We start from the raw sequence: 13,721 nt of genomic DNA, 5'->3' as shown, positions 1-13,721 counted from the left end.
CTGGTAGTGACTGTGTTGAGCGACCTGACGATGGGCCTCAGGTTCCCAGAAATGAGAGGGAGGAGAACCGGGCTGTCCCCACCCCCAGCAGGACCCCAAGTCAGGTCAGGAGGCTGCAGGAAACAGGAACGAAAGCCTGGCCCCAGGCCTCTCCTGCCTGCTTCCTGGACAGGATGTTGTGCTGAGTAAACAACTTGAATAGGAGTCACCGCTCTGGCTCTGAGTCACAGCTCCTAGCGACAGCCACGCGGTGTTTATAAACAGTGTGCTTCCCACCCACCAGGGCCTGCCCCGACTCCCCGCCCCCGGAGTCTGAAGAGGGTGAGAGGACCCCAGATGCCGCAGGCAGCAGGCTCCCCTGGAATCCCTCCCCCGCCCAAAGGGCTTGATTCGGGGCACACGTCTGTGCGTACACGTGTGTCCACGAGTGGGGTTTTGCTATGTCTGGGCTCGTGTGTCGCTGACCAGGTGCCTTATCCCGGGGCTACCTGCATCGTGGGCAGAGCGCCGTTTGCAGGTCACGCGACCTTGGTGTCCTGGGACAAGCGTGGAAGCCGTGGTAGCATCTCAGGGCTGGTGTGAATGTTCCCCGAGGCCACGCCCACCCAGAGCTCCGTGCACAGTATAGGGGCACAGGAATGGAGGTGGAGACGTGGCGGGGGGTGGTTTGCAGGTGGAGCGCCCCTAATGGGTCCCAGCCTCAGAGCCCTGGCTCTCCGTGGCCGGTCTCCGTTCCAGGCCGTGACAGTGATGGTGTGGGCCATGTGGTGACACAAGGCCGGCAAGGAACAAAGGCGCCTCTGCTCTCCCCTACACGGGTGGGAGGAGGGGAGGCTGGGCCCCGCCTCTCTCCTCCTCACCCCTCCTCCTCAGGGCTCCTGCCTTTCTTGCCTGCAGCTGGTCCTGTCCTCCCTCCTGGCTGTGACTCAGGCCCTCGGCCTTCCCAGAGCTCAGGGCCCAATGCTCGGGGCCAGCCCTGCCTGGGCCTGGCCTGGCTCACAAAGGAATGGCCCAAATGGCTCTGAGGCCAGGCTGACCTGTGCGGGGGCCTAGGGTCATTGGAGAAGAGCCCAGGCAGCCTTGTCTGGGGCTCAGGAGCTCTGGGAGGGAGATGTGCCACCCGGCACGGATCCTGGTACCCGGGAAGCACTCAGTAAATGCCTGTCCAATCAGAGGCGTTAACACACAGACACGCCTAACTGGGCAGCCTGGCCCCCTACTGGCTCCTGTGACCCCGCCCCCGCTTCTTCTAAAGCCCTCCTGAAGCTCTCCGCCACCCCCAGGTATGTCCACACAGTTGGAAAGGCTTTCCCATCCCCTCGCCCACCCGCTCATCCCTGCCACAGCGCTGGGCCCAGGGACCAGGAGGCCATGGCTCAGGGAAGGCCCTCCCCCATTTCATCCAGTGCCCCCAAGGCTAGGGAGAGTTCGCTGGTCCACGTCCAGGGCAGCCAAACCGCATCGAGGGGTGCCCGAGGTAACATGGCCAGTCAACTGTCAACACAGGGGAGAGAAGCCAAGGGTGCGGTCAGCCTAGGCCCCACAGGGCTGTCTCCCTCCTCGGAACTCTACTGCCCCCTGCCTCACCCACGTCCTGCTGGAGCCTGCACGGGGCTTCTCCCCAACAAGGCTGAGCACCTGGGGGAGCCCTGCCATGCCAGCCTGTCCTCGAGAAAGTGGACCAGAGTGTGTCTGCCAGCCCTCTTGGCCTCCCCTCTGCCGGGACCAGGGTGACAACAAACATTTCCAAGTTCTCCACTGGGATCCGGTTGCAGGGCTGCATGTCGAGCACCCAGCAGACCTCGCAGTGCCATCTGGAGCTCTTGGAGGTGGAGCCAGGCCACAGCACCCCTGGTGCAGGGGCAAGCTCCGCCCACATTCACTGAGTGTATATTACACGCCAGGCCCATGTCCATGGGACACGATCAGAGTGCAGGTCCCCCGAGTGCCAGCCACGAACCAGGCCTGTGCTGAGTTCTTGTTGAATCCTGCAGCGTCCTTGTGCCCATTTTACAGATGAGGAAACTGAGGCCACTAAGTCGCTGGCCCAGAGTCCCAGAGCTGCTAAGAGAGAGCCCAGTCTCCCAAACCCACCCAGTTTCCCAGAGGTCCAGATTAAGAGCCACCATGTACGGAAGGGGTAAGGTGGCTGGGGAGAAGGAGCACGGGGTGCCTGAGTGGAGGTGAGCACGGGGCGAGTCAGGGCCGAGGGAGTGGGAGGGGGCTGGGGGCAAGGAGGACTTTGGATTCTTTTGTGGGTTGGACAGAAGCCTTTGGAGGGATTTTAGTGCCGGGGAAACATGCTGCACTCTGGGTGCAGCCATGAGGTGGGCACCTGCAGGCAGGAAGGCGGCTGCCTCAGGGTCCACCTGGAACCCCCTGCCACTCAGCCCCCCCACCTCCAGATGCCCACCCACATCCCCTAGAGAAGCCCCACCCTAGGGGCTCCTGTGTCCGGGGAATCCTTTCTTCCATGAAAGAAATTCTCCTGCCCCAGAGGTGGGGGGGCGGGGAATTGAATTTGAAAACCTCTGTACATCACCACCCCTTCCTATAACAGATCAGGAAACTGAGGCTCAGAGAGAAGAGGAACCTGCGAGTCCCAAAGGGAGGCAGCACTAGGCGGGGGCAGGAACCAGGTCTCCGTTCCCCGGCTCTGAGCTGCCTGCTCTCGGGTCCCCTGTGCCCCACAAAGCCACCGGAAGAGGATGTGAAACGCTTGCTCAGAGAAGCAGAGCAAGTGCTGGCGGGGCTTGGCGTCAGGGCGGCATGCTGGGCCCCGGCCACCCCGCCAGGGCCCCGGGGCCTGATGTGCCTGCGGGCCGGCTGTGGACCCCCTGTCCACCCCCTTCTCCTCTCGGCCTCCGCGATCCTGCGTGCCCAGCCGGCTGCCCACCAGGGTCCGAGGAGGGTAAGGAAGCAGCCCTTGGCCTCTGGGTCATCCTGGCATCTCCGGGTCTGGGGATCTGGGCTCTGAATGCTGATGAAGGGAGGGTATGTGGGCTCTGCAGAGGTGCGCACAGACACAGGACCTGGATTCTCCCTGTGACATCTTGGGCAGGTCCCTGCTCCCCGGGGCCTCAGTTTTTCCATTTGTCAAATGTGTGGGTTGGACTCATCCCATGGCGTCCAATGTCTGGTTTGCAGCAAAATGAGAAAAATGGAGACAAGGTCGTGAGTTTTCCTTAAAGCCAAATGTATTCATTTAACAATTATCCATTTTTCTGATTGTATGCCCTCCTTGTTACTTTTGGTGGGGTCTTTTCTGAAACGATGGTAATGATAGTGGTGATAGTGGTAATGATAGTGGTGGCATTTTTTTTTTTTTTTTTTTTTTTTTTTACTGCCCTACTTGGCAAAATAAACAGTTGCCAACCCTAGGTTGGTCCCCACAGTTTAAAATTAAATCCCATGTCTGGGTGCCAGGGGTGGAGGAGCTCCGAGGGCTGAGTGGCGGGGAAGGCTTCCGGAATGAGATGGTGGCCTAGAGAAAGCGGGGTCTCCTGCGCACCCTCCACAGGGCCTGGCAGGGCTCACACCTGCCTGGGGGCCCCACTGGCCAAGCTGCTTTGACCTCTGTGACATGTACTCGCCACCTTTTCTGACTCTGGGTGGTGATTTCCCCCCAGGCAGGGGGAACGGGGACAGGGCCTCAGGGTGTTGGGGGACACAGCTGGGCCCACCCTAAGACAGCAGGTCTGAGCTGCAGCTATTGGCCCGGCTCAGGACAGAGCCCCGTCCACCCACCTTTGGCTGGCCCTCAGCCTGGTAAGAGCGGGAATTCCTGGCCCTGCTCATCACAGGAGCTGGTATGACAGCCACGCGGGTGACACCAGGCCTAGGCACTCGGGCGCCCGACTCCACTGGGGCCGGCAGATGGGCAGACAGACTGGCAGAGGGCCTCCCTGGGAGCCCAGCCCCAGCCTGGCTCCCACCCCATGATGGCCCAGGAAGCCAGGCCTGCCGAGCCCAGAGGCAGGAAGGGTAGGGTGTTCCTCGCCTGTGTCTCTGGGGTGACCACCAGACGGAGGGCCGTCGCCCACCGTGCTGCTCTCCAAAGCCCCACACCTTGGCCGAAGACACCTCTGCTGGCACCAACCACCGAGGTGAGTTTCCAGGGCAATCGGTGCCTGTGCCGAGAGGCTGGCTAGGCCACTGCCAGGGCCCTTGACTTCCTCCCCTCCCATCAGAAGTGGTTGAAGAAGTTTGGCTGGAAGCTGCCCGGGGAGGCCCATCTCCCATTCCAGGTGTGAAAGAGGAGGCGGGTGGGGGTGGGGGGGCGGTCACCCTGGTACCCGTGTCTGCCCACCTGGCCGGCCTGTCTATCTGCTCCCTGCCCAGGCGGGTTGGGGTGGCTGCGGCTTGTCCTAGCGGCTCCGCAAATTCATATGATGCTTCTCAGATTACAAAGCGCTCTTGTGCATTGTTTCATCATCTGCTTTCCTGAGAGCCAAGTGGTGGTGGTATTACTACTACTATTATCCCCCCCTCTTACTGATGGAGAAACTGAGGCTCAGGGAGATGGAACTGAGGCTAGGAAGGTGCATAGCAGGGACTTGAACACAAACCTAGGCTCTACATTTTAAGAGAGAGTTTCCCAAACCTACAGGCCCACTCCTCGGTCGTGTGTGCCCAATGTTCCACCGGCGTGGTCCCGGGACCCCTCCCTTTCTGACCTTCCCCTCCGTTATTCTCGTGTTTCAGGCTCAGTTTCCACCTGTTTGTGTCCCCTTCTGGTTCTCTTCCTCTCTCCTCTCCTGCACTCCCACCTCGGGCTCGTCGCACGTTGGATTGGTGGCCTTTGGGGATGTCAGGGACCCCTCAGGGTGCTGGGCCCTGAGCGCTCTGGGAGTGGAGGACAGTCGTCAGAGTGGCTCCTGGTCTCACTCTGTGACCCTGGATCACACGTGTGCTCCCCCGAGTGTCCCCTTAGCATCCCAAGAGTTAGCGTCGGGGCGTCTCCAGGGGAGGACAGGGAGGCCGCCTGGCGAGCTCACAGCTGATCTGGAGCGCCCGGCATCCTCGTCCTGAGCCATTTCCACGGCTCCGGGCATTGATTCATCTTGTTCTGGTCACCCTGGGACAGCAACGCCCTGTGAGGTCAGAGATTTGGGGTGATGATGATGTCAAACCCCTCCACCCAGGATGGTCTCCTAGGTGTTTGGAAGCTTCATTTCCCGCCTCCTGACCATTTCTGAGCCTGGCCTCCAGCCTGTGAGGCCAAAGAGGAGGAGGCGGTCCCTGGAAGTTCCCAGGGACCAGTGGCAGAGGAGGTGGGGCTGAGCTGGGCCCACTCGCTGTGCCAACAGCTCCCACGCTCAGCCCGGGTGTATCACCTCCTGCCAAGGTGTGTGCTCCCCCGCCCACAGAGGGCTACCCCAGGACTCAGGCAGCCAGGAATGGTGACATCAGGTCAGGGAAATGACCGAGGAGCCTGGCCAGGCCACACCCCATCCATGACCTCCCCAGGCTCTAAATATAGACCAGAAAAGACAGACAGACCTGGTGACCTCCACCTGCCCAGTGAGAGGTGAAAGGTTTTCCACAAAGGCCTGATCCGAGTTCGGGTACCTGTTCCTCACTGGGCCACCAGCTCCCTCCATCACCTTGGCCGAGCCCAGGCTGGAGGAGGCGATGGCCAAGGCCCTTGTCATCTGGACACGTCCTTGAATCAGTTCTCGCTCTGAGCCACCGTGTGCCTGGCGGGCTTCCCCAGAGTTGCACCCTGGGCCCAAAACCCATTCCCTGGGACCCTGTGCTGGGCTAAGTGGTGGGTGGGAAGTGGGAAGCATGGGCCAGGCAGAGAGGGGCTGGCTCGAGGCTCTGAGGACCGCAGCTGTTCTGCGTGAGCCTCACCGGGCGTGGTGAGAGAGGACCCCAGAGATGCAAGCTGGGGTTGCACCCAGCAGTTGGTCTTTTGTCTGAGGGCGAGAGGGGCTGGGGGGCTTTGAAGGGTCAAGACCCCTCTGGTTGCTGTGCATCAGGGGGACCAATGATCGGGTGACAGCGGGTAGGAAATGGGGCCCCAGAGGTTTGGCCTGAGCACACCTTTCCCTGAAACCGGAGGTGGCTACTCAGGGGCCTCTGAGCCAGGGAGTGATGGGGGGCCCAGGGGGTCCTGGGGCAAAGCCACAAGCAGATGGCCCGGCTGGAGAGGACAGCTGCCTGTCAGCTCCCGCCCGGTCTCCTGTTGCGTGGGAACACAGACCAGGTGCGGCTGGGTTGTCCGAAGTTACAGGAGCAGCCAGAAATGTGGATTTTTATATGAAATCACCTGACCTTTTACTGTTGGCTCAAAAATTGAAAAACACTTTGCAAGCCAACCAAAACACACGTGGGCTAGATTTGGCCCGGTTCTCTTCCCAGCTGTCAGCTAGAGACCTGTCTTTTGAGCTTCCCATGCGAGGAGCATCCTGCCTACAGGAACGGTCTGTATGGCGATGTCGCCCAGGGCTCCTTGTGACCCCCAGGGAAGGACAGCTGCACTCTCCAGGGAAAGGTTGTACGGTGCTTTGTGCTTGCTCTCCCTCCCAGCAGACCCTCCATGGGCCCAGGTTAGCATAGACTCGATTTCAGGCTTGCCTGAGGTCCCTGGGTTTGCCTCCAGCCCCATCTGAGCTGCATGATTCAGTTTCCCAGCTGCCCACTGCCTCGGGCCCCTTGTGTTGTAAGGATGCTCTGGGTGCCCCTTGGGTGTGGAGCGAGGAACATGGGAAATGGTGAAGGTGGGGGGCTGGTCACTGCGCTGGCCCCGGGTCTGGAGATTGTTCCCCTCCCTCCAGGGCTACTGGGTGCCTCAGCAGCATTAGGGGATAAGTCCCAAACTGTGTCCTTTTTCTTTTCTAACTTCTATTATGGAAAATTCCAAAAAGACACAAAAGTAGATAAAATGGCATAAAGGCACGCAGCTTTCATGATCACCAAGTGCAGGGGCCACTCTTGCTGCTGCTTCTTCTCTTACTGGCCCCATGTCCTGCCCTCCTTCCCCACAGCAAACGATATTGACACAAATCCCAGGCACATCGTTCCCTCCATCAATATTTTAATACGTTTCTCTAATAGTAACCAAAATCCTGTGATCACACCCCAAAAATGATGTCAGCTATCATCAGATATCCAGTAGTGTTCAAATAATCCCAATTGTTCCTCGGGGTTTTCTTTTTTTGCTTTCTTTTTTTTTTTTTTTCAACAGTTGCCCTGTTCAAATCACAATCCAGAATCCGCACGTTGCATTTGGTCGTATGTCCCACCTTTATTTTATTTTATTTTTTAAATATTTATTTATTTATTTATTTTGGCTGCGCCGGGTCTTAGTCATGGCACGCGGGCTTCTTAGTTGCGGCATGCATGCAGGATCCAGTTCCTCGACCAGGGATCGAACCGGGCCCCCTGCACTGGGAGCTCGGAGTCTTACCCACTGGACCACCAGGGAAGTCCCTGTCCCACCTTTATTTTAATCTACAGTTTCCCCTTTGTGTTTTCCCCTGAAATGTATTTGTTGAAACTGGGTGGTTTGTCCTGTGAAGATTCCCAGAGTCTGGAATTTGTGGGGTGCATCCTTATATGTGTTTAACATGTTCTTCTGTGCCCTGTCATTCCCCCAAAAGGTTGTTCCATGCAGAGGCCTGGTTGGATTCAGGTTAGGTTTTTGGCAAGGGCGCTTCGTGGGTGGCTCTGTGTTCATCCATCAGGTGGCACCTACTGTCCTGGCCCCCTCCCTTTTGCCCTTGGGAAGAGATCTACCCCACAGCTTTGGGGGAGGATCATGAGGGGACGTGCTTGAGGGCCGGGAAGAGGGCCTCAGTGAATTGCAGTCCCTGTTGAGGTGCTTTACCTGTGCTGTCTTCCCTTTGCTAAACAGGAGAAAACTGTGCCTTGGAGATCAGGTGACTCTCGGGGGGCCGAGGGCTGAGGGGGTGGGTGGCATTGGCAGGGAGGGAGGGTCACACAGTAAGAAAGGGGTGGAGCTGGGCTTTAAACCTAGGTATTTCAGTGCCAGCACCTGGCTTCTGTGCTACCCTGCCCTGCTGGGAACTAAGGGTGTGTGCGTGTGTGTGCGCGCACGTTCCCGCAGCTGGAGCAGCGAACAAGCTTGCCAGGACCCAGGAGGGGAGCCCCAAAGCGGGGGGAACAAGGCGGGGAGGGGGACAGGCACCAACAAGACAGGCACCAACCAGAGGGACCCCCCCCACCGCCCCCTCCATGCAAACGATGTCCAGGTAGTCGGGTGGGAGGCAGCCAGGCCGACTGTGTTGGTGTGTTGTGTCCTGATGGAACTCCTCAGTCCTCACCTCCCCAGCCTGCTTGGGCCCCCCTAACCCCGGCCCCCTTGACCTTCAAGGTCAGAGAGGTAGTGACCTTGGTGCACTCAGGAGTCACTTGGCCTCCATGGGCCCCTTTCCCCAGCTGTAAAATGGGCACGAGCTTGTTTCCCAGGCCCCTCCCTGGGAGAAAGAGATAAAGGGAGCAGAGAAAAGAGATAAAGTGAGTTCAGGCAGGTGCTGGGTTCTCCAGGCACTGAGAGCTTGGCCCCAGGAGAAGGAGTGGGAAGAAAAGCTTCTAGCCCAAGGCAGTGTCCAGTGTCCAGGTCACCCCTCTCTTGCTCTTTGAAGACTTCATTCCTCTAAATATGTCCCACCCACCTCACCCTCCCCTGGGGCTTCCTCAACAGCCTCCTAGGGGTCTCCACCCCCAGCCAAATCTACCCATCTTGCTTTAAAAATGAAAACAACAAACAAAACCCAGCGTTTATTATAATGTATGTGTGATTACTAAAATATTTTAGAAAAATTAGCAAATTCTGAGAAGTAAAAAGAAAACAATGTATAGCACTGCCCAGAAATAACCACCATTCCTTTTGCAAAGTAGGTCCCTCTAGTCATATGCATGCGTGGAATGTCAGCTTCTAAAAGCATGCTCTGCATCATGGTTTTCTGACTTTACAGTTATAGCCGAGCATCTCCCTGTATCATGGTCCTCCTATGGTAGGTAATGGCACACGGGGTCCCTACAGTAAGTCTGCATAGGGTGTTTGAGTTGATTCCTTTGGTAGAGTTGTAACTGAGGTTTCCATAAACATCGTTGTATAGAAATCCATGCCCACATCTCTGAATGCTTCCTTAGGGTTAATTCCCAAGAGTGGGATTATCGAATCAGAGCCATGAGTGGTTTTTTTTTTTCCCAAATTTATTTTACTGAAGCACAGTTGATTTATGTTGTGTTAATTTCTGATGTACGGCAAAGTGATTCAGTTATGCATATACACATTCTTTTTCATGGCATGAGTGTTTTTAATGCCTTTAATAGAAATCACCAAGTTGTTTTCCGTGCGTCTTTGTCAAGGCCTCGCCTTGTGCCTGATGGAGAACCGTCCGGCAGGTGCTCAAGCTGCCCACATGGGCACACAAGTGGGTGGGAGCTGCTGGGCCCCCACTGTCCATGGGTATCTGAGGCCTGGCACACAGTGGGTGCACAAGATATGCTTACGGAATGAGTAGTCTGGACCTGCCCTCTCATTTTGCAGATGGGAAACTGAGGCCCAGCGGTATGGAACCAGTTCTGGGGAGGTTGGTGGCATTGCCGGGGCTGCTGACAGCAATTGCAGGCCTCTGTGAGGGCTGAGGGCTGAGGCCGGGGCAGGCCTGGGCAGTGTGTTGGTGTGAGTGAGGGTCCCATTCATTCATCTGTCTACTTGCCTCCTCACTGGCTTCTAGAAAGAGCAGCTGAGGCTTCCTAGCCCTGGTTCCTCCCCAGCCCTCAGCAACCTCACATCCACCCTGAAGGCTGCCCTGAGACCTTGAGCACTCAAGCCACCAGTGAGTGGCCCCAGGTGACCAGACCAGTGGCAGGTGCCCAGCTGGCATGTGTCCCTCCTGATCCCTCCTCACTCTTGAGTGCAGGCCCCACCTGGTGAGGCCTGGTCTGGGTTCTCCCCCTTACCCCCAACTGCCCCACCTCTGCTGCCTTCCTTCTGCCTGTACCTCCTCAGGGTGGCCTTAGGGCTGAGCCAGTGCAGGCAGAGGCCCCTCCCCCCTGCACCAAATACACACCCCAACCCTCAGGACTTCCAAATGCACGCGTGCACTGAGGACCCGGTTCCAGGACGCGGGAGCACACAGCGAGGCACAGGCATCGGCAGAGTGAGTGCTATATATGTCAGTTACCCACTGTGATCCTCTCGGGTGACGAAACTGAGGCTCAGACAGGTTAAGCAACTTGTCCGAGGCCACAGAGCTAGGCAGGGGCTTAACTGGAATTTATGGGAGGTGGAAACCCATTGCTTGGCCACACGTCGACACTTACACAAGTCACACAGCTACACAACCCGTGCGCTGGGTCCGCGCACGCACCCACACAAAGGGCCTAACCGTGGTACCCGCAGCCCCACGACACACGCCCCACGAGCACTTCCTAACACGCAAGCCGCCATCACTCCAGCCGGGTTGCGCGCGCGCAGGCGTACACACTCTCCTCCGGCGTCTCTGGCCCGCCCCCTCCTGGCCCCGCCCCCACGCCGCAGGCCCCGCCCCCCATGCCCCCGCCCCTGGCGAGCCGGCCCCGCCCCCGGCCTAACCTCAGCGGGGCCGGGCCGCGGGCGCAGAGCGCAGGCAGAGCCGAGCCGCGCGGGCCGCCGCCGCCGCCGCCGCCGCGCGCCGGGCCGGCCCCGCGCCCGCGCCGCCCCGGGTCCCGCGGCCCGGCCGGCCGCCCGCGCCGCTGCGAGCCGCCCATGGTGCAGCGCATGTGGGCCGAGGCGGCCGGGCCTGCGGGCGGCGCCGAGCCGCTGTTTCCGGGCTCCCGGCGGAGCCGCAGCGTGTGGGACGCCGTGCGCCTGGAGGTGGGCGGCCCCGACAGCTGCCCGGTGGTGCTGCACAGTTTCACGCAGCTGGACCCCGACCTGCCGCGCCTGGAGGTGGGTGAGCCAGGCCGGCCCGGCGCTCGGCCGAGCGAGGAGTGGGTGGGGGCCCAGCGTCCTTAGCGGGTCACCCACCTCCGGTGGTGGTCGTCACCACCCCCCAGTCCGGAGGTTGCGGGGGGGAGGGTCCTTCCGCAGAAATCCCCCTCCTTGCGCCAACCCCAAGGCAGCCAGGTGGGCGTAGGGCCTGCCGCCAGCCGGTCCAACAGTTTCGGGGCCAGAACCGGGTCTTCGTGCCCCCCTCTATCCGTCCCAGTGCCTGACCTCACCGAGCCCAGGTGTGCCACTCCCGCAACCCTGCAGCCCAGGTAGACTTCTCCCGCGGGCAGTCGCTGCCTGTTTGCGTCTGTGCCTTTCCCTACAGCAGGGCTGGGCCGTACTTCGTCCCCGTGGCCAGGCCGGGGCCGGCTTAGGCAGTTTGGCTTGGAAATGCAGGTGGTGAACTAGTGATTAGGGCAGCAATCTTCTAGAATCCTCAGAGGCGGCTGGGAGCACAGTGGCCTTGTGGACAGCCCCCCTTGGGGGCAGAAGTGGACTCCGATGTTCCGGGCTGCTCAAAGCGGGGGAGTGGGGAGACGGGCCTCCAACCTGTGGGGCCCGGTGTCCAGGCGGGAGGTTGGGACAAGGGCCTCTCAGGTGGAGGGGTGACTCACTTCTGCTTGATTAGAAAATGCGCCGACACCCTGAATCTGTAAGGATTTGGGAGGATTCAGAACGGGGGTGTGCCTATCGTGCATGTGGTTGGGGGAACTAGGTGAGGGCTGGACTCCTGTTTCCAGTGTGCTCTGGGCAGCGGGGGGCGGGGGAGGAGTGCCCCCCTCCTCCTCCTACCTGACTGTGCACCAGACTCCAACTCCCTGCGGCCAGGGTGGCAGAATCCAGGGTTGGGGCCTGGACAGAGGCCATTCCTGGGTCAGAGGGCTCAGCGGGGTTCCTGAGCCCCCGTGCTGGCGAGGGCCCCTTGGTATCCCCGCTTCGTCACCTTAGGCCCGGGTAAGCTGTAATTGCCAGCCTGGGTCTTGTGCCTCTGTGTGTCCCCAGTGCCTAGACGGGGCCGCGATGCATATTTACCCGAGGATAAAGCGCATCTCCCTGCCCAGAGTGGGGGGAAGGCAGGGGGTGGAGGGAGCTCTTGGTGGGAGAACCTCGGGCCCGGGAGACCCTTTATTGCTGAGCTTGGCTGGTGGCCCGGCCAGGCACACTCCCCGACCCTCATCCACCCACAGCTCTGGTCTTCATTGGCGGCTGGAGCGAGACCCCTGGGAGGGTGGGGGTGGGCGGCATGACACCAGCCCAGCACTCATCTGACTTTCATTATGTCTGGCAGCTCCTCGGGCTTTGTGTGCTGGAGGGTCCGGCCTGCGTGCTCGCAGGGGTGGGCCGCTCAGCTGCTTCTCTCCCTCCCTCCCTCCCTCTCTCTGTCTGTCCGTCCGTCCGTCTGTATCCCTGAGGAACCGAGGGAGAGGCAGATCTGAGCCCTACCCCTGCCCAAGGGTCTGCCTTCTCTCCCTCTCTCTCTCTTTTTCCCCCTCTCCCCCTCTCCCTCCTCCTCTTCCTCACTGGCCCCAGCACTGAGATCCAGGCCATGGCTGCTATTTAGAAATCAAAGGGGAAGCTTCTGGCTGGGGCAGGAAAACCAGGGTCCTGGCAGGAGAGGAGGCCACTGCCGGAAACCAAACACAATGACCATTTACCATGAGCTGGGGGAGGGGGTGGGGAAGTCCCTGTCCCTCCTGCCAGCACCCCCCGCCCCCTCCCCCATCCTGGGGCCGATTTCCTGGTCGCTGGGGCCTGCCAGAGCTGAAGCGGGTGCCTGTGGTCCCTGTCCTGTCTGGAAACCACTAGGCAGTTTCTGTTTCCTTCCCCAGTCCCCCTTTCCTTACCAAGTCTCCACCCCGTCCTTCCCTCTCTGGGCTGCCAGATGTCCTCACACATCTGGGCATCTGCTCATCATCGTACTTCTAAGCCAAGCCACTGCTGACCCAGCTCGGCCTGCACAGTTCTGTGCTTTCTGGAGGTCACCGGGCCCACGCCCCTGCCTCCGTGCAGGCCACTGCCTCAGCCAGGCAGGAGGAGCTCCGGAGTCCATAGCACCTACTGTCTGCAGACACCACCCCCTCGTTCCAGCTGGCTTTGACCAACCCTCCCGAGTAGGTGCCAACCCCACTTTATAGGAGACTGGCGCTCAGAGAAGTGAAGTCCCTGAACTAAATGTACCCACAGCCAGCGAGGATGCAGCCAGGATTTGAAGCTGGGCGGTGTTCTGTGCTGGGCGCCTGTTGTGTGCGAGAGCCCGCAGGGATCAGAGGAGGATACCTCGCAGGGAGACAATTACACATGCCCCGGGAGGATGGTGGAGCTGTTAGGGGAACGGAACCAGGCCCAGGCAGCCCAGAAGTCCCCATGCTTGGTGAAGGGTAGGGGTGCTTATAGGCCAGAGGAAGGTGAAAGTGCTTTGGGCCACAAGACACTGGGGAGAGCTTCAAGGAAGAAACAAGCCCACAGCTGGACCCTAAAGGTTTTAAATAATAGCTAATATGAGCCAGCACTTGGTGGGAGGCCGTGTGCTGAGTAGTTTGCATGCATTATGTCTTTTCGGGGTCAGGATCATCCGTCGTCCATTTAACAGATGGAACAACCGAGGTGCTAGATTGCACAAACTCACCGAGCCAGTAAGTGGCAGGGGCGGGATTCCCACCCAGGCAGGGGCCTGCAAGCCCTGAGCGCAGTGCACGTGGGTGGAATGAAATGAGGAAGCCTTCTCGGACCTTCGGGCAGAGACGAGCAGGGGAGATGCGTCTCCCTCCAG

At 59.7% G+C, this 13,721-nt stretch overlaps 1 protein-coding gene across 7 annotated transcripts in view; it reads left to right on the top strand.

Annotated features, from left to right (window-relative positions):
• RALGDS (ral guanine nucleotide dissociation stimulator) overlaps nt 1-13,721 on the top strand; it is a 66,984-nt gene that overhangs the window by 12,031 nt on the left and 41,232 nt on the right. For 5 of the 7 annotated variants that reach the window (XM_036855112.1, XM_036855113.1, XM_036855111.1 and 2 more), the window contains exon 1: nt 10,665-10,909. The exons of 1 other annotated variant lie outside the window; for it this stretch is intronic. In XM_036855112.1, the coding sequence (XP_036711007.1) occupies nt 10,727-10,909 (183 nt within the window). In that variant the 5' untranslated portion in view covers nt 10,665-10,726. Of the gene's footprint in view, nt 1-10,664; nt 10,910-13,721 lie in introns of those variants that run through there. One more of the 7 variants, XM_036855110.1, reaches the window with a different exon arrangement.

This window comes from Balaenoptera musculus, chromosome 6 (assembly GCF_009873245.2).
Source record: "Balaenoptera musculus isolate JJ_BM4_2016_0621 chromosome 6, mBalMus1.pri.v3, whole genome shotgun sequence".
NCBI lineage: Eukaryota > Metazoa > Chordata > Mammalia > Artiodactyla > Balaenopteridae > Balaenoptera > Balaenoptera musculus.
Note: the sequence above shows the minus strand (reverse complement) of the source record. Positions and strands in the feature narration are given on the sequence as shown.